This window comes from Arvicola amphibius, chromosome 6 (assembly GCF_903992535.2).
Source record: "Arvicola amphibius chromosome 6, mArvAmp1.2, whole genome shotgun sequence".
NCBI classification, from domain to species: Eukaryota; Metazoa; Chordata; class Mammalia; order Rodentia; family Cricetidae; genus Arvicola; species Arvicola amphibius.
This window is the reverse complement of record NC_052052.2, coordinates 30,190,144-30,211,367: the sequence shown is the minus strand read 5'-3', so window position 1 is coordinate 30,211,367 and position 21,224 is coordinate 30,190,144. Positions and strand designations below refer to the sequence as shown.

General features: G+C 37.1%; 1 protein-coding gene across 4 annotated transcripts in view; it reads left to right on the top strand.

Annotated features, from left to right (window-relative positions):
- The window catches only part of Scmh1 (Scm polycomb group protein homolog 1), a 121,324-nt gene that overhangs the window by 56,709 nt on the left and 43,391 nt on the right, over positions 1 to 21,224 (top strand). For all 4 annotated transcript variants that reach the window (XM_038334514.1, XM_038334510.1, XM_038334511.1 and 1 more), the window contains 2 exons: positions 3,647 to 3,881; positions 16,282 to 16,370. In XM_038334514.1, the coding sequence (XP_038190442.1) occupies positions 3,683 to 3,881; positions 16,282 to 16,370 (288 nt within the window). In that variant the 5' untranslated portion in view covers positions 3,647 to 3,682. The remainder of the gene's footprint in view (positions 1 to 3,646; positions 3,882 to 16,281; positions 16,371 to 21,224) is intronic.

Genomic DNA, 21,224 nt, shown 5'->3' with positions numbered 1-21,224 from the left:
AATTATTTCTTAAAATCTTAAGAAAATCAGACAAGCAGTTAAGTGAAATTAGTAAGGCAATGCTGAGTGAGGAATTCAGCAGAGAGATGGGGATTTCAAAAAAGAACCAGTCAGAATCTTGAAAATAAAGAGTTCTAAAATCAGTAAAAAAAAAAAAAAAAAAAATTAAGGCCTGTGGATAAGAGCACTTGTATGAGGGCACGAGTACTCAAAAGCTGTACACGACCACTGCCATGTAACCCCTGCACTGTGGATCTCTGTGGCTCGCTGGCTGCCAACCTAGCCTCAGCTTCAGTAAGAGACTCTGTCTCAAAAAAATAAGTTGGAGAATGACACAGCAGGACACCTACTGGCCTCTTCTGGCTTCCGTATGAATGTGTGCTTATGTGTGTGAACCTGCACTACAGGCATACCTATACATACCCCCAAAATGTAGCTCTACAAGAAATAGTAATATTGAAAGATTGAATCAGTGATAAAGAGTCTCACTAAAAAGATCCTGGGTCCAGATTGTTACATTGCTGAATTTTATGCAGCTTTTTTCATTTACTTTATCTCTTCTTTGCTTCTTTTTCCTTTTTCTTTCTTTCTTTTCTTTCTTTCTTTTCTTTCTTTCTGTCTGTCTGTCTGTCTGTCTGTCTGTGTGTGTGTGTGTGTAGGAGGTGGGAATGGTCTTATATATTCCAGTCTGGTCCCAAACACCCTATATAGCTGGGGCTGACCTTGAACTTTTGATCTGCTTGCATTCTCATACCAGTTTATGCAGAATTGGGGATTGAATTCCAGGACTTTGTATTCTGTAGGCAAGCACCCTACCGGCTAAACCACATCCCAAGCTCCTGAGTTTATCCAAACTCTAAAGAACTAGTACTAATGCTTCTCCAATCATAAAAGAAGACAAGAAACATTGTATGTAGGAGTGCATAGGTATGTGTGGATGTGACTACACAGAGGAACAAGGGTGAGATGGGAAGAAGAGCAAAAGCATACTTTGAAAATGTTATAGTGTTTTCTAGCACCTATGTGCTGATTGTTAAAACTTAGAAAACAACTGAAAAGGAGGGGACCCTTCCCAGCTTATTCTGTTCAGTCTGAAATACCTGTTACTAAAGTCTGACAACATAACAACAAAAGAAAACTACAGAGCAATAATCCTACTGGGTAAAAAAGGGAATATGCTCAAGAACATGCTTTCAAATTAAAATCAAGAGTTTATCTGAAAGATCATACATTATGTTCAAGTTGGTTTCATTCCAGGGATGCAAGAATGTTTCAGAATATACAAATCAGATACATATTACATAATGTATACATAATACCTTGCATAAATTGAATGGATTATAAAAATCATGATTGCCTCAATAGATGCAGAAACAGTAGTGATAACATTTATTCATAATAAAATTCCTGAATGTATTAGGTATAGAAAAATTGTGCCTTAACATAATAAAGCCTGTATATGACAGACATTTAGGCAGCATCCTACTGAATGAGGAAAACTGAAAACATATTCTCCCAGGTAAGAATTGAAATATCCTGCTGTGGTGGTTAGTATAGCTCTTAGTGTGTCTTGAAATTTTGTATTGTCACAGTTTTTATTTAGTATAATATTAGAAATTTTAACTAGAGCAAATTTTGACTAGAACAGTTTGGAAAGAGAAAGAAAGAAAAGTCAAATTATTACTCTTTAAAAATGATGTAATTCTGCCAGTGGTGAAGGGACAGAGGCATAGCTCTACACTGTTCCTCTTAGCAGCATGAGGAGGTCTCCTAGTCCTTTAAGAACCTTGACTCAAGACAAAGGAGGTCTCCTAGTCCTTTAAGGACCTTGACTCAAGACAAACTGATTCCTGGCTTTGATGCAGTAAATAAGAATTAAGTATTATGAAACAGGTGTGTATTTTTATTACTAAATGTAGTTTAATCTAGTCTTTATGTATGAGACAGACAAACTGAAGTGTGGCTATGAACCTCCTAAGGAAAAATTATAATTAATTTTAGTAATATCAGTCATATGTAATATCCAAAGAGGAAACAGTACAAATATCCATCAATGATAAGTAAGCAAAATGGAATGCATCTATACAAGGCTAATTAATAGTGTCTGAGGTCTCTGCAGAGAGGGAAATGGAAGATAACTCCTAACAATGATGGGATTTCTTTTAGGATGTTGATGAAATGTTATAAAATGGGTAGGTATGGTATTTAGTCAACTATGAATATGCTAAAAAGTTTTTGGTGCATGAGTAACACACAAACATACCCACATCAGCCAGCCATTCTACTGTTAGAAATTTATGCAAGAGAAAAGAAAATAACCCTCCATCTGTGGGTCTGTGGCTTCCGTATCTGTAGATTTAGTCAACAGCAGACCAGAAATGTTTGGGAAAAGCCAGGTGTGGTGGTGCACATCTCTAGTCTCAACACTTGGGGGACTGAGTGGCAAGACCATGGTATTAGAAGCTCAACTGAACAACATGGTGAGATCCAGGTACAGCTGGACTATGGTTGAAACACCTACCTCAAAAAAAAAAGAAAAGAAAAGAAAAGAAATGGGTAGGTAGGTAAAAGGGTTTCTGTACTAACATATAGAGGGTATTTTCCAATGTACTATTGTATATTTCATACAAATATTTGTTTGTGCATGTATATAGCCACATATTTATAAAAGCCAAAATCTAGAATTGAACCAAATGGCCTACTATTCAGCAACAAATAGAAATGCATATCAGATCCAGGGATATTAAGCTTTTGAAATCAGAAGTGTTTTAGATTTCAGATTTTGGAATATTTTCCTATATAGTAAAGTATCTTGTGGATATGACCCATCTAAGCATGCAATTTATTATTGTTTCTTACATGCCTTATGCCCATGGTCTGAAGGTAATTATACAATATTTTTAATGATACTTTTACTTCAACACATCATATAATGCCAAATACAGAATTTTCTTGTACCAGCATGTCAGTGACAAAACTTCTCATCTTGAATTTCATAATTTCAGATGAGATATACTCCAATTGTACCGATAAGGTCAACAATATTGAGAATATCATATTTACACTGACTAAAAAATCTAGACAATAAAAAACAGTACTCCTCCATGATTCTATCTAAGACTAGAAGGAGAGGGGCTGGAGAAGGAAATTACAGAGAAACATGTGAGGACTTGAGGCTGCTGGCATGGTCATTGTTTTGATCATAATGGTGCTTTCAGAGGTAGAGTATATATGATGGCATATGTCAAGACTTACCAAAATGTACAGTTTACTATATGTCAGTGATAGTTGATGTATGAATTAACATTAAAATAAGAAGAACGTCAACCCCTAATAGTCTGTGAGTTAGCTATAGAAGAGCAAATAAGCAGTGGACATCATCATACACTCCTGCCCTGTCTTGTACTGGTCTGAGTCAGCATTTCTACTGCAGAGGAAAGGAACTTTTCCTTCCTTTTACTTTCTAACGCTTCATTTGCATAACATCTTTCCTAAAGGTTAGGGAATACGCCAGACTGGTTATCCTTGGCCATCTATAACCAATTTGAATCCAATCCATACATTTTCAAGTCTCACCTCTTTCATATTTCTACTGAAATACAGTTTATACTTAGTCTGTCTAATTTGCTTGGCTTGTTCTTCTCAGTCCTACACACCTCCAAGCAATGATTTCAAGATCAGCATGAAACTGGAAGCTCAAGACCCAAGGAACACCACATCCACCTGTATTGCCACAGTAGTTGGACTGACAGGTGCCCGACTGCGCCTGCGTCTTGATGGCAGTGACAACAAGAATGACTTCTGGAGACTGGTTGACTCCTCCGAGATACAGCCAGTTGGAAACTGCGAGAAGAATGGTGGCATGCTGCAGCCCCCACTAGGTGAGTAACTATATACCCTGTTCTCCCTGGCTTTCAAAACTTACACATCCTGTTGTGGGGAAGCCCAGGAACACATGACTACCCTTTCTTTTTCAGAGTAGTCTCCCTAAAAGACCCACCTAATATAAAGTAAGTTATCTTTACATTAGTATAGGGTGTCTAGTCCTCACACACTCTATTTTAACTTAAAAGAAACCATACTCTTTCTCAGCTGTTTCACTTACATTTTCTTTTATGTATCCTCTCCCAGTTCTTTCCCAGTGCTGACTTGGTCCTTGGAATTTTCTTATTAAGAATCCGTTATTAAAGAAGTTTATTCTTTTAGTTAAACTGATAATCACACTCCTCTTTTAGATCATCATCGTCCTTTTTTTTTTTCTGCTTCAATACCTGAGGAAATCAGGCCATCTCATCAGTTACAGACAGTTTCTATTGATTGCACTGAGTCTTCATGGGAGAAGGAGAGTGTTAAGTTATGGGTTCAGGGCCATGTTCCCTTCAAGATGCTGAACTATATTAATTGCGCTTCAGGGATATGTATCATTTGAAAGAGTTTAACATTTTCTTCCATATAAAAATTATGTGGGAAAATTTCAAATATATAGAAAACAACACAGTTATGGCAGTCTGTCCTCTATTGTTATAATTATCATCGTGTACTCAATGTTATTTTATATGTACTTGATTGTGTCTGTCTTAAAATACAAATATAGTACCACTTTATCATGAAATAGAATGTGTCCCAGGATGACCTCAAACTCATGATCCTCCTGCCTCCACCTCCTTCAGCATATCCTACCAATGTGCCTCAACTTAATGTGCTATGAGAAATCAACTCCTTTGGGAAGAGTAGATGGGGAGTGTGCTGGGAGAGGAGGCAAGTAGGGGCAGGAGGAGGAGTGGGAGAGAGAGAGAACTGTGATTGGAATGTAAAATGAAATTTTTTAATTAATTAAAAAAAGAAAACAAACTATCTTTTTTATTATACATACCAACCCAAGTTCCCATTCCCTCCCCTCCTTCCATCCTTCTACATACCTCCTAACCCCACCCCCATCCACTCCTTAGAGAGGGTAAGGGACATTGCTTTGAGGCAGGTTCAAGGCCCCCCATACTATATCTAGGCTGAGCAAGGTATCCCTCCAAAGAGAATAAGACTCCCCAAAAGCCAGTACAAGCAGTAGGGATAAATCCTGATGCCCCTGCCAGTGGCCCCCTCAGTCTGCCTCAGCCATGCAACTGTCAACCACATTCAGAGGAACTAGTTTGGTCCTATGCTTGTTCCTTCCCAGTCCAGCTAGAGTTGGTGAGCTCCCATTAGCTCAGGTAGACTGTTTCAGTGGGTGAACCCATCATGGTCTTGACCTCCTTGCTCACACTCTCATTGCTCCAACTCTTCAACTGGACTTTGGGAGCTCAGTCCAGTGCTCCGATGTGGGTCTCTGCCCGTTTCCATCAGTTGCTAGATGAAGGTTCTATGGTGATATTTAAGATAGCCATCAGTCTGACCACAGGGCCATGCTTTTCAGGGAGGAGAACCTAAGCTAAGAGCCGTGGAGTCATATTGATAGCAATAGCTTCTAGTAACTTCCCAAAACTAATTACAAAAGACAGTGGTAATGGTAGAGTGAGGTGATTCACCTGTTACCTGCAGTGAGTGATGTTCTATTTTGTGCCACTAGAGGGTGCAAATTATGATTGGAATAATGCTCTGTTGATCCACATTTAAATCCACGGCTTGCTAGTTCACTGGACAGCTGGACTGTAGCTTATTTAGTGATCCTCACAACCCCAGGAACACCCAGAAACTCTTCAGAACAGCTTCTTTTTGAAGATTTTAAAACAATCCTAGCAAGTGAGCACAGAGCACATGTAAGACTGCACCAGGACTGATTTAAGATTGTTTGGCCAAGGATAATTTACTTTACCTTGATTTTAGCCTTGAGTTTCAGTTGCTTCACCTGAAACATCATTAATAAGCTCTTGTGGGCATGGCTTTTGTGACAAGTAAATGGAGTAACATGATGAACCATCCATTAATTTTTGACACCCACTTAACAAATGGAGTTTTTCCCTTCAGTAAAATGCCTATCAATCTTACTGTAGTTGAAGAAAACATATGTTAAAATTTATTGTCATTTGTTTTACTAAGATATATATATATATACACACACACACATACATACATATATATATATATATATATATATATCCAGATTTTACTGACTCGTGCATGCATGTAATGTATTTTGATTATATTCACCTCTTATTACCCTCTATTCTGCCCTCCCATTCCTACTTTTCTCTTTCTTTTCCCAACTAGTCCTTCTTCTATTTTAATGTCTCTAATTTGTTTATTTGTGACACAAATAGTCTCGTTGGGTTAAATAAAAGCGTGGGTGTGGTGTTATTTATTGGATAAGTACCAATGGCTACACCACTAAAAGAAAAAGTTTTTCCCTCCCCCAGCAATCATTAATTGTTTATACGTATTTAAAGGAGGTAAAGCTTCATGAACCTCTTCCCATTCTATGACAGGATAGTGATGGGCCCAATCTTGTATATGTATTGTATAAGTAGTCACAGCTGAGATCCTGAGTATAGTGTTCATGCTGTGCCCAGAAGAGAGTGTTCCACAACACTCTACCCCTTTCTCTGGCTCCTTCTTTTTCTCCTCCTCCTCCTCCCCCCTCTTTTAAGATCAGGCTTCTCTGTGTAGCCCTGGCTGTCCTAGAACATACTTTTTAGACCAGGTGACCTTGAACTCAGAGATCTGCCTACCTCTGCCTCCTGTGTGCTGGGATTAAAGGTACATGCTACCACCATCAGGGTCTTTTTCTTTCTATCCCCTCTTCCACAGTGTTCCCTGAGCTTCCAATGCATTAGTATAGAGGGAATAGAAACATTAAGAGTGCTATATTTGACTTAATCATTGTGAGCTCTTTTCTGCATCCATCAGTTACTGAAGAAGGCAGTTGGACATGGGAATATAAAACTCAAGGCAGAGGTCTGGACTAGAGATACAGATTGGCAGTCAGCACATGACAGGAAAAGTATGGGGACCAAAAAGAAAACTGGTGACAGCAGTACTTGCACATTTAGAGATTAAAGGTCCTTTTCCTTAAAGCATCCCAGGCCATTGTTTTACTTGAGAGTCTCACTTTTCTTCCCTCTTTCACAACTTTGTAAGCTCCAGCTCTTCTACCTAGTTACATATGTGTGCTGGCTAGTTTTTATGTCAGCTAACACAAGAGTCATTTGGAAATGGAGAACATCAATTGAGACAGTGCTCCTGCCTGAATGGTCTGTGGGCAAGCCTGTGTGGTTCATTTTAATTTTGATGTTTGATTTGGGAGGGCCCATCTTACCATGGGTGGTGCCATCTTTGGGCAGGTGCTCCTGGCTGTTATAAGACAGCAAGCTGAGTAAGCCACGAGGTTAAGGTCATTAAGCAGCACTGCTCCCTGGCCTCTCTGCTTCTGTCTCTAGGTTTCTACCTTAAGTTCCTGCCTAACTTTCTTTGGTGATGGACTGTGACCTGAGAGTTGTAAGCTAGAATAAACCCTTTCCTCCCCAAGTTGTTTTTGGTCATGGTGTTTATCACAGTAATAGTAACCCTAACTAAGACAGTGTGTAGGACTGTGATGAAATCACTGAAGATATTAGTGTGGTGGGTGATAGTGGAGACTCTGTAGACAGAAGGGCTGGGTTTGTATCCTAGCTTTACTGTTTACTAACCTTGGATATTTTACCCAGTTTCTCTAAGTCTTCGTCTTCATCTTAATTAAAAAAATAGTAATAGCCATAATTTATTTACTACTATATGCTAGGCACTATCTTATGTCCTTTTCATATATTAATACAAAGAACAACCCACTAAGATGAGGTGACTCCTACCTTTATCCCACTTTGTTAAGGAAACTGAAGCTTAAGAGGTTTTTTTTTGTTTTGTTTTGTTTTGTTTTGTTTTTTAGTTTGTGAAATGTTACATTCACCTATGAAACAGCAAGCTGGACTTTAACTAGGCCATCTGGGTCCAGAAGTAGTGTCGGTTTTCTAGTATCTAATTCAGACTCGCGTCTGCAATTGAAGGAGATAACTCACTTAAAGTACTCAGTAGTTCAGTGGAGCCTAACACATGGATGTATAATAAATGTTACTGTTTGGAGATAGCCTAGTAGGTTAAGGAAAGAGATGAGACGGGATCCATGGAGCTTCCTGGACAAACAGTATATCCAGTTGGTGAGCTCCAGGTTCAGAAGTACCTGAGTCAAAAAAACAAGGTTTAATGTGTGATTTTAGCTTTAGTAGTATTTCTTTTACATATGAACGTGCCCTTGTATTTGGGGCATAAATGTACAGTATTGAGATTTCATCTTGATGAATTTTTCCTATGGCAAATGTGAAATGTTCTTTGTCTCTTCTGATTGATTTTAATTTGAAGTCTATTTTGTTAGATATTAGGATAGCTACACCAGCTTGTTTCTTAGGTTCATTTGATTGGAAAACTTTTTCCCAACTCTTTACTCTGAAGCGATGTCTATCTTTGAGGTTGAGGTGTGTTTCTTGTATGCAGCAGAAGGATGGATTCTGTTTTCATATCCAGTCTCTTAGACTGTGTCTTTTATAGGTGAGTTGAGTCCATTGATATTAAGGGATATTAATGAACAGTGATTGCTAGTTCCTGTTATTTTAGTTTTCATTGTTGGTGATGTTATTGTGTGTGTTTTTCACTTCTTTGGAATTTGCTGCTGTGAGATCATCAATTGTCTGTGATTTTTGTGGATGTAGCTAACTTCCTTGGGCTGGAGCTTTCCTTCTAGAACTTTGTGTAGGACTGGGTTTGTGGCTAGGTATTGGTTAAATCTGGTTCTCTCATGGAATAAATATCTTGTTTTGTTCATCTATGGTGATTGAAGGTATAGTAGTCTAGGCTACCATCTGTGGTCTCTTAATGTCTGCATAATGCTTGACCAGGACCTTCTGGCTTACATTGTTTCCATTAAGAAGTCAGGTGTAATTCTGATAGGTCTGCCTTTATATGTTACTTGGCCTTTTTCCTTTGCAGCTCTTAATATTCTTTCTTTATTCTGTATTTTTAGCATTTTGATTATTATGTGGCAGGAGACTTTTTTTTTTGGTCCAGTCTATGTGGTGTTCTGTAAGATTCTTGTATCTTCATATGTATATCTTTCTTTAGGATGGGAAAGTTTTCTTTTATGATTTTGTTGAATATATTTTCTGTGCTTTTGAGTTGGATTTCTCCTTCTATCCCTTTTATTTTTAGGTTTGGTCTTTTCATGGTGTCCCATATTTCCTTGATATTTTGTATTAAGCTTTTGTTAGATTTAACGTTTTCTTTTACTCTCTAATATCAATGCGTGAGATTTTCTCCTCCATCTCTTGTATTCTGTTATTTTTGCTTGCATTTGTGGTTCCTGATCGTTTTCCCATATTTTCCATTTACAAAATTCCCTTGGTTTGTGTTTTCGTTATTGTCTCTATTTCATTTTCAAGTCTCGAGTCATTTCTTTCACATGTTTCATTGCTTTATCTTGGTTTTCTTTAAGGGATTTGTTGATTTCTTCAAATTTTTTTGTTTGTCTTTTTTTCTATTTCTATGAGAAAATTTTTCATTTCTTCTTTAAGGGATTTGTTGATTTCTTCAAATTTTTTTGTTTGTCTTTTTTTCTATTTCTATGAGAAAATTTTTCATTTCTTCTTTAAGGGCCCCAAACGTTTTTTCTAAAGTTATTTTTAGGCCATTTTTTTCTGCTTCATTTGTATTGGGGGTCTCAAGACTTCCTGTTTTAGATCAACTAGTTTTTTGTTGGTTTCATGTTGCTCTTTTTGGTGTTGAATGTGTTCTTACCTTGTCTACCCATCTTTTCCTCTGATTAGTGTAGTTGTGGCCATGTCTCTGGTGATCACTCTTCCAGGTGCCAGTGGATCCAAGGTTCAGAATGGTTACTACTTGTGGTAGACTTAGGACCAAGGTTCCAGTCACCCCCAAGGTCGCTCAGTGCTCCCAGAGGTCACTCTACAATCCTGGAGGTCATTTGGGCCTGCTCCCCTGGAGGTCACTGGCTTGGGCCTGCTTCCTTGGATATCCCTGGCTCAGATCTGCCCCTGAGGAGGTCACTGGCTAGGGCTTGCTTGCTCCCGTGGAGGTCACTAAAGCTTAAATCACACATTAAACTGCACACACTAATAGTGGGAGACTTCAGCACCCCATTCTCAACCACGGGACAGGTCTTCCAGACAGAAACTTAACAGAGAAATAAGGGAATTAAAAGATGTTATGACTCAAATGGACTTAACAGACATTTATAGAACATTCCATCCAAGCATAAAAATATGTCTTCTCAGCATCTCATGGAACCTTCTCAAAAATTGACCACATGCTAGGAAACAGAAAACATCAACAGATAAAAAAAAAAAAGGAATAACCCCATGTCTCTTATAGGATCACCATAGTTTAAAATTAGGATTCAACAGCAACACTAATTCCAGAAAGCCCACAAACACCTGAAAATTAAACAATGCTCTCCTGAATCACCAGTGGGTCAAGGAAGAAATAAAAGAAGAAATTAAAGACTTCCTAAAGTTCAACGAAAATGACCATACAACATGCCCAAATTTATGGGACACAATGAAAGCAGTGAATGCCTACATAAAAAAGCTGGAAAAAGTCCACACTAGTGAGTTAACAGAACACCTGAAAACTCTAGAACAAAAAGAAGCAAACTCACCTAGGAGGACTAGACGGCCGGAAATAATCAAATTGAGAGCTGAAATCAACAAAATAGAAAGAAAAAAAAAACCAGTACAAAGAATCAATAAGACAAAGAGTTGATTCTTCAAGAAAATCAACAAAATACACAAATCTTTATCAAAACTAACCAAAAGGCAGAGAGAGAATATCTAGATTAACAAATTCAGATACAAAAAGGGGAAAATAACAACAGACATGGGGGAAATCTAGAGAATCATCAGGTCATACTTTGAAAACCTGTACTGGGCAAAATTGGAAAACTTAAAGAAAATGGACAATTTTCTGGATAAATATCATCTATCAAAATTAAATCAAGACCAGATAAGTAAATTAAATAGACCTATAACTGCTAAAGAAATAGAAACAGTCATAAAAAGTCTCCCAACCCCCCCCAAAAAAAATCCCAACCAGATGGTTTCAATGCAGAATTCCACAAGATTTTCAAAGAAGAACTAATACCAATACTTCTCAAATTGTTCCACACAACAGAAACAAAAGGAACATTGCCAAACTTTTTTACCAGGCTATAATTACCCTGATACCCAAACCACACAGAGACATTTCTAAGAAAGAGAATTACAAACCAATTTCACTCATGAACATTGATGCAAAAATACTCAATAAAATACTGGCAATCTGAATTCAAGAACACATCAGAAAAATCATTCACTATGACCAAGTAGGCTTCATCCCAAAGATGCATGAATGGTTCAACATAAGAAAATCTGTCGATGTAATCCACCATTTAAACAAACTGAAAAAAAGAAACACATGATCATCTCATTAGATGCTGAAAAAGCCTTTGACAAAATGCAACATCCCTTCATGATAAAGGTCTTGGAGAACATACCTAAACATAATAAAGGCAATATACAGCAAGCCAACAGCAAACATCAATCTAAATGGAAACCCAAAGCGATCCCACGGAAATCAGGAACAAGACAAGGTTGCCCATTCTCTCCATATCTGTTTAATATAGTACTTGATGTTCTAACTAGAGCAATAAGACAACAAAAGGAGATCAAGGGGATACAAACTGGAAAAGAATAAGTCAAACTCTTACTATTTGCTGATGATATAATAGTTTACATAAGTGACCCTAAATTTTTGCCAAGGAACTTACTTCTTGGTACAACTCATAAACACCTTCAGTAATGTAGCAGGATATAAGATTAACTCAAATCAGTAGCCTTCCTTTATACAAATGATAAGTGGGCTGAGAAAGAAATCAGATAAACATCACCTCATAATAGCCACAAATAACATAAAATATCTTGAGTAACTCTAGCCAAACAAGTGGAAAAACTGTATGACAAGAATTTTAAATCTTTGAAGAAAGAAATTGAAGGCACCAGAAAATGGAAATACCTCCCATGCTCTTGGATAGGTAGAATTAACATAGTAAAAATGGCAATCTTACCAAAAACAGTCTACAGATTCAATGCAATGCCCAGCAAAATTCTTCACAGACCTTGAAAGAACAATACTTAACTTCATATGGAAAAGCAAGAAACCCAGGATAGCCAAAACAATCTTATATAATAAAGGAACTTCTGGAGGCATCACAGTCACTGACTTCAGACTCTACTACAGAGCTACAGTACTGAAAACAGCCTGGTATTGACATAAGAACAGATAGGAGGACCAATGAAACCAAATCGAGGACCCAGATACCAATTCCCACACCTATAAACACCTGATTTTTGACAAAGAAGCAAAATATAAAATGTAAAAAAGAACAATATTCAACAAATCGTGCTGACATAACTGGATATCAACATGTAGAAGACTGAAAATAGGTCCATATCTATCCCCATGCACAAAACTCAAGTCCAAATGGATCAAAAACCTCAACATAAAACCAACCACACTGAACCTAATAGAAGTGAAAGTGGGAAGTACACTTGAACACATTGGCACAGGAGACCATTTCCTAAATATAGTCCCAGTAGCACAGACACTGAGAACACTTAATAAATAGGACCTCCTAAAACTGAGAAGCTTCTGTAAAGCAAAGGATATGGTCACAAGACAAAACGGCAGTCTTCAGAATGGGGTTCAACAACCCCACATCAGACAGAGGGCTGATCTTCAAAGTATACAAAGAACTCAGATTGTTAATCAAAAGAACAAATATTCTAATAAAAGAAATGGGGTACAGACCTAAACAGAGAACTCTCAACAGATGAATCTAAAATGGCTGAAAGACACTTAAGGAAATACTCAGCATCCTTAGGTTTCAGAGAAATGCAAATCAAAACGATACTGAGATTCCATCTTAACACCTGTCAGAATAACCAAGATCAAAAACACTGATGACAACTTATGCTAAAGAGGATATGGAGTAAAGGTAATACTCATCCATTGCTGATGGGAGTGTAAACTAGTACAGAAACTTTGGATATCAGTATGGCAATTTCTCAGAAAAATGAGGAAACAGCCTACCTCAAGACCCAGCAATATCATTTTTGATACTCAATTGAACCACAAGGACATGTGCTCAGCTATGTTCATAGCAGTGTTATTTGTCATAGCCAGAACCTGGAAACAACCTAAATGCCCCTTGACTGAAGAATGGATAAAGAAGTGTGGTACATTTACACAATGGAGAAAAAATAATGACATCTTGAAATTTGTAGGCAAATGGATGGATCTAGGAAACATCATATTGACTGAGGTAACCCAGACCCAGAAAGACAAATATATTATGTAGTTACTCATATGTGGCTTTTAGACATAAAAGCAAAGAAAAACCAGCCTACAATTCACAATCCCAGAGAACCTAGTAAACAGAGAGGAGCCTAAGAGAGACATACATGGATCTAATCTACAGGGAAAGTAGAAAAATACAAGATCTCCTCAGTAAATTGGGAGCAAAGGGTAATGGGGGAACATAGAAAGGGAGGTAAGAGGAAGGGAGAGGAGCAAAGAAAAATAGCTCAATAAAAAAAGAAAAATGAAATAAAAATGACAAAATAAGGTAGAATACCAATTCCAGCCTTCATATGCACATGAAGCCAACATTTTTACATGCACCTACACACACACACATAGACACACACGCATAAACATATAAACACATATTAAAATAAGTTCTAGGATCCCAGCCTGACCACAAGAGCAGCTTCATTGGCCCTGAAGAATTTCTTGTCTTCTTTTTACTTTAGCTTTGTCTTCTACAATATGAAATCTTTGGGTAGTTCACCTTCAAGCTCCTTTCCAATATGAAACTCATATCTATGACTTCCAAGAATATTAATACAAATTACTTATTCTCTTGAATTTGGATGGGGAAAGAGATCAACATCACCTTAGAGGCCATGGAATTAAAGTTCTTAATATTGCCATTCTAACTTGTGTATCTTGCCCTTCTAATCCTAAAGATGCTTGCTAGGAGGTAATAAAGAACTGTAAGATACAGGGCTAAACCATCACATACTATAATCTGTCCTCACCACACTAATGTGACATTGGACAACCTACTACTCAATCTCCATTTCATCTTCTATAAATTACAGGTAATTGTGTCTGCCTTATGTTACCATTTCAAATGTTAAATAAGAAATGGCATGTAGCATGGGTAATACATTCAGTGCACATTAGCTATTGTGCTGATACCCTTGTATCATATATGGCTGGAAGGATTTTTTTAGCTCCTCAAATTCCAAACAAAATGGAAGACCCTTTCTTTAAAAGTGTTTAAATTACCTGGTCAGACAGGTATCTGAGGATATGAATTTCCTAATTGTGCAGGCATCTAATCTAATTGAGTGTGCGTCCATGTTATCTCTATCTTTTATACACACATACACACACCAGTCCTCAATTTCTGGAGGACTTGGATTTTAAAAAAAAACAAATAAGCAAACAAACAGTTATGATCAAAGCAAATGAAGTAGTCAAAAAACCTAGTTCAAGCCAGATTAGAAAAGGAAAAAAAGGAAGCAAGAATTATTTAATCTTATACCAAGAAGGCCAAGAAATAATCTAGTATTGTGTTTTAACAGGTTGTTTTATATGCTATAGTTCTCTCCATCCTAGCCCTACTTTGGTCTTATTTGGAAATGTTTTCCATGTATCAATGCTGAATTTATATATATTCTTACAGCTATGACCCTTTTTAGCATACTTTAAATGCCACAAGATAATTGGCCCACATTTATACATATAATTTTGATCTAAAAGAGTCTGATGCTCCAACATAGAATTATTTTCCACCCTGTGGCCAAGTAGATAGGGCAACCTGCTTGAGATCCCACCAAATCATGTGGAGTTAAGAATATTATTTTTGTTTTGTTTTTCAAAAGAGCAAAGTGGTTAAGCAACAAAAGAGTAAGAGATGGCAGTTTCAGATTAAGTAATAAAATGCCCACCTTGCTATTGCTGTTGTTGATAGGAATGAGCTCTCCCAAGAACCTGCTTGTTTTAGGAAGGTTGACTTAGTCGAGTTAGATTGGGACAGAAAATGTAAATCATATGGAGGTATAGCACCTTCCTAACTTTCATTTTCTCTTCCTCATGAATTTAACTAGTTTTTAATGCTAATCCCAAAAGGTGATTTTTCATTTTTACTTTCATTTTGATTTCAACATAGTGGGTAAGCATATAGGATCAGGTCTCAGATTGCTTACTCAGATTGTGTCATTTGCACATTTGAAACCTTAAATAGTTTACTGTTGTCTCCTTCCTCATCTGTCAAATGAAGATACTGTCTATTTGAGGCTGCTTAAACATTCAGCAGTCAGTGGAAAGTGATTGGCACAGAGCTTCACACTTAACAGCTTTCTGTTGTTAGTTCCATATGTTCAGCATTGGCACAGACTGTCCTCTGACTATGATGATAAGGCCGAGGTTGGGAGATAGTTTTAAAACCATTTCAGTATAGGGGCTGGAAGCCATATTGAAAGGAGGACTTGAGAATCAAATCAGAAGACCAAATTTAATAATGATCTTAATTTTTACAACTCACTAATTCAATAGTACATTCTCACTGACTTTGTGGATTTCAATGGACAATTAAATTTTTAGGCTTCTTTTTGGGAAAATGAATAATTTAGGGTAGAATGATTTTCTGTTTCATCATTCATTGATCTTAGTTATTTACGAAGACAAGAAGTCCAAAAATACATGTGCATATGTGACTATCTTCAGAGAGCCATAGAAAAATAGTTTTTATAATGATTGATACGCTTACTTGTGTTTTTAGACTTACAAACTGACTTATTTAATCAACTGTTTTTTCTTTTAACACTGTTAAATCCAATTTTATAGTCTACTCTTTAGATCACTTCCAAGTATCTGTTTATCCTATATTATATCTGTCTTAGATTTATGAAAGAAAGCATTTGAGGAATTATGGTTATATTTGTCTTTGGTTTGGAGACCAGATTGTACCACTTATTTGTTGCATTACCTAGGATAAATTTACATTTCCTCCAGAGGGCCTCTTTTCCTCATCTGTCTAATGAGCCATTTCCTTTGTCCAATTTTTAAACCCTTTTCAAGGGCTTATGAGTGTCACAGCATAGGTGTGGCAGGAGTAGCTAGATTCTGGAGGGAGAACTTGATATCACCCTGCCCTTTGGGAACATTTTTTTAACCTGATCTCCATTATATTTACTGCAGGATTCCGGCTGAATGCCTCCTCTTGGCCCATGTTCCTTTTGAAGACACTAAATGGAGCAGAGATGGCTCCCATCAAGATTTTCCATAAGGTATACTATCCCTCAGCTATCACGAGCTTCTTAAAAACCAAACAACTAGCCAGGCAGCGGTGATGCATGCTTTCAATCCCAGAACTCAGGAGGCAGAGGCAGGTGGATCTCTGAGTTTGAGGACAGCCTGGTCTACAGATCAAGTTCTAGGACAGCCAGGGCTACACAGAGAAACCCTGTCTTGAAAAACCAAAACCAAAACAAACAAAAAAAAATCAAATACTTGCCTTTGCTTTCTATCAGTTACTGAACCTCCACTGTCTCTTTTATTTCTATGGCATGAAGATGCTTCTCAGACTACTAGTTCAGTAGAAGATTTAAAAATCTATAAAGCAAATGTTATCTTCAGAGAATTGTATTAGACTATAAGAACGAGACAGGATTTCTGGTTTGGGGGTTCTAGCTATCAATAACAAGATAATCTATCTGATAAGATCTTTTCTGACTTTATAGAGTGAAGTCTATCTGCCTAACAGGGTTACTAAAAAATTAAGATGTGTTTATTAGAACTATGAAATATAGTATAAACCTAAAGGAATAATTCTTACAGAGTTCTGTAGTCTGTGTTCTAAATAGGGGAAAATGTTATTTAATTATCTATAACATGTTTGTAGCCTTATACATATTATCACATTTATTGCCCACATCTAGCTTATATGTATGAAGAATTATTCAGTTCACTTAATCATTAAGGAAGCATACTTTAAAGTTTTTAATTGCATTATTTATTTGTATGGGTGTTTTGCTTATATTAATGCATTTGTACCACATGCATGCCTGGTGCCCATGAAGGCCAGAAGAGGGTGTCAGATTCCCAGGAAATGGAGTACAGGTGGTTGTAAACCACCATGTGGGTGCTGGCAACGAAAATTGTGTTCTCTGCAAGAGTATGCAGTGAGTGCTCTTACCTGCTGAGCTGCTTCTGAGTAAGGAATTTACTTAAAATCACATAGCTAGTAAGGGACAGAACAGGGATAGATAACCTGTGCTTATTCTTTCTGTGCCTCAAGAAGAAAGTCAGCTGCTGGTAGTTAAGTTCTCCAGTGGGGTGAGAGTTACTGTGGACATGACTGAGTTAAGTTTGCCTGTGCTGATAATTAAATCTAAATCATGAGAGCATTCTGGTTTCCAAATATTGGGCTACTTGAGAATGAGAAATACCTCATTCTCTTTCAGTGAGAAATACCTCAAACTGTGAGGTGGGTATATGGGGAAGAGTCATCAATACTCTCCTTCATGCTTTGTGGAGCTTACTAGGAAGTAAGAAAAATAACAGTATTAAACATATGTGCTAAATGCGTAGCAGTCATGGGGGCTCTGCCAGTCTTACTTTAGAGAATCTTGGTAAAATGCAAGATGAGGTTTGGACCTATGCAAGGTTAAGTAGATCTTAGGGCCTGGCCCCATCACTTACATTTTAGCCCTTAGTGGAAAAGATGGTGACATTTCTAAGGAAAAGACTCTGTGAAGAAATTGGGGTGCAGCCATCTCCCTTGTGTTTGGATTGTCTAGACTTCACATGATAGAGACACCCCAAGTAGTTTTAGACAATACAAATATCAGCTATAGGGTAAAACCTAAGTATTTGAAAATGCCTGAAGAACTAGAAGAAATATGAAACAATTGTTATTTTTAACTTATATATTTATTTTATTTTGTAGGGAGGGGTACCTATCATAGCATACATATATGGAGATCAAAGGACAACTTACAGGAGTGGGTTCTCTCCTTCCACTCTTTGAATCCTGGGGATGAAACTCATGTTGCAGATGGGACTTGAATTATCAGACTTGTCAACAAGTGCCTTTAACCACTGAGCCATCTCAATAGCTCAAAACACCATTTTTAAATGCCACATTTTTAAAAGGACCAAATTGAACATCTGAAAATAAAACTTGAGACATTTTAAACCTTTGATATTAAAGATTAATAGCACATATGTAACTTAAAAGACATACACCAAAATATATTATCTATAAGGAGTTTCTCCTTCAGACTATAAAATGAGAAATAAAGAAATGGAAGTACTTACCATGGAGATAAAACAAGGAGAAGAATATAAGGAAGCTTCATACTTGGAGATCATGAAACCCAGGAAGACTAGTTAGAAAGAGTAAAAAGGAGTTGCATTTGAAAAGATCATGAGTTTCCCAGCATGTATAATCAAAGCAAATGTGCATTATAAGAATAAGGCAGTCTTAAAACTGTAGGAAACTAAGGCCAAAACAGAAGGTCTGAGCAAGCAGTGAGCAGGATGCCTTCATAGGGTTACTTTAGCTACAGCACATTTCTCCACAGCAGCAGTTCAAGCGAAAGGTGATAGATTATGTTTCAAAGTACTAAGTCATTCATCTACGTTGGAGTTGATATCTAACCACACTCCCATTTCAGAATGGAGGTAAAAATCAGACTATCAAACAGACCAGTGTAGGCAGAGCCTACCATAGTTACTGAGTGTGTTTAAGAAAGAAAGCAATTGGACCACAAAGTAGGAATGAGATATAAGAAGAATTGGGGAGGAAATGGGTTTGTTAACATGTAGACTCTATGTACTCTAATAATAATAACAGAAGTTGTTAATCAGGAGTAAAAGCAATGTAAGAAGTAATTACTTATCACAGTATTACCCAGGAGTAGTTTAAAACCATCTAAAGTCCTTCCATTGTCTAGGACTATAAATAAAGATGGTTTAGATTATGTCATCTATACAGTTACATTCTTAAGGGAATCCACAAAACAATTATAATAGAATAACTTCTGAGTCAGTAAAGGAGAAAAGGGAAGAACTTTTAATAACAGTGTTTAAGAATTTGTGTATCAGCCATATAGTTAAAATCTTAAGGGATGCACCAAACAGTTACAAATAGAATGTTTAACTTCTCAATAAGTGAAGGAAACTTAATTTTAAAAGTAAACCATAAGAAAGAAAATGGACTTAGTGGTACCTACTTGTATGCAGTTCAAGTTTTCAGGAGGCTAAAATGGGAAAATCCCTTTAACCCAGACATTGGGTTAAATTTGGAAAACATAGACCTCCTCTCAAAAAATAAATAAGTAAATAAGTATTCTGATACCCTGGTTATCATGAGAAACTTTTTAATTACAGCATACCATTTGGAACAGACACTACTTAAATGTAATAACATAAAAATATTTATAGTAGTTACCAGACAGGGTGGGACATGCCTTAAATTTCAACTCTTGGGAGGTAGAGGAGGCAGCAAGTGTATCTCTATGCATTCAAGGACAGCCTAGTCTATATAGCAAGCTCCAGGCAAGCCATGGATCCATTTTAAAACTCTATATCAAATATATGTATATGTGTGTGGTGTGTGTGTGTGTGTGTGTGTGTGTGTGTGTGTGTGCATATATATAAAGAGAGGGGGGAGCATAAAAGATAAAATTGATATAAAATATACTTAAGTCAGACAGATGTTGATACTAAAAAATATTGAAGAAGTCACTAGGTGATGATTAAAAAGTACAGTTCACCAAGAAAACAAAACAATCATAGTACATGTGCTCCATAAAAATAGCCTCAGAGTACATGAAGGAAAAAAAATGACAGTCAATGGAGGTTTGGGAATTCCTTCACTAGGAAGATGTCTAGCCTTTCCTTATAAGGCCCAATGACAAAGCAAAGTTCATCCTATGGAACTGAGTTCATTGGGCAAACTTCCAGAGCACAGTTGCTTTTAGGAATGTAAGTGACCTCACAGCAGCTGCCCTGGAAAGTCTTCTCCGTCCAGCATGGATGACGACTTCCCCGTAGCTACATAAGTAGGTGGAGCTCCTCTCTCCAGAGAGCCTTCCAAGCCTATGCACTCTAGTACCTCACTAAACCCTAAGACTGTGTGCAGGTATGGCAGAACTGCACACAAATGACTGGGAACTACAGAAGAGAACAGCCACAACTCAGGAAAGAGCCCAGTGACCTTTCCTCTGCCCTTATTCTCTGAGGGAACATCGGTGGGCTGCTAGTGCTGATGTTGTAAGCAGAAACAGCTGCTCTGAAGATGGCACCTGTTTTGCTCAGAGGGCCTCATTCTGCAACACACAACAAAACTGGAAAACCTGTAATCAGTAGGAAATATTTCCATGTGTATCTCTCAGTGATTGATAAATAAAGCAGACAGAATTTCATTTATTAATCAGTATCTTTGATCAACTTTTAAAGCATCATTTATTCCTACCTTATAAAAATTTTGAATGAAAAAAAAATTAAATTATGCCCTGGCAATGCTGAAGCATGCATGGGCAGCCCGTATATGGTGGGTCTGTTGAACTTGTCCATATTGGGTTTCATGGTCTAAGTTGATGAGGACAACTGACCAGGTCTCTTCCTCAAGAGGGCACCAGATCTCATTACAGATGGTTGTAAGCCACCATGTAGTTGCTGGGAATTAAACTTAAGACCTTTGAAAGAGCAGGCAGTGCTCTTAACCACTGAGCCATCTCTCCAGCCTCCATAGTTTGATAATAAATTTTTAAAATACCATTCGTGGTTAAAATGGAATATTAATATGCTTAAAAATGTTAGTAAGCATGAAGAAATGGCAAGATGACTAAGTGGATAAAAGTGCTTGCTGCCAAGCCTGATAACCTGAGTCTTATCCTTGGGACCCACATGGTAGAAAAAAAATCAACTCCCTTAAGTTGTATTTTAACTACATGTGTGCCATGGTACATATATCAAACACATACCCACATACAAAATAAATAAATGTAACAAAAAAATTTAAGTGTGACATTTATAAAGGAGATTTAAATTTTTATATAAAGGAGAAATCTATATTAAAAATTTTAAATGGAAAAGGCTATCATGTTCATAGATAAGGTTTAATGTTATCCGTA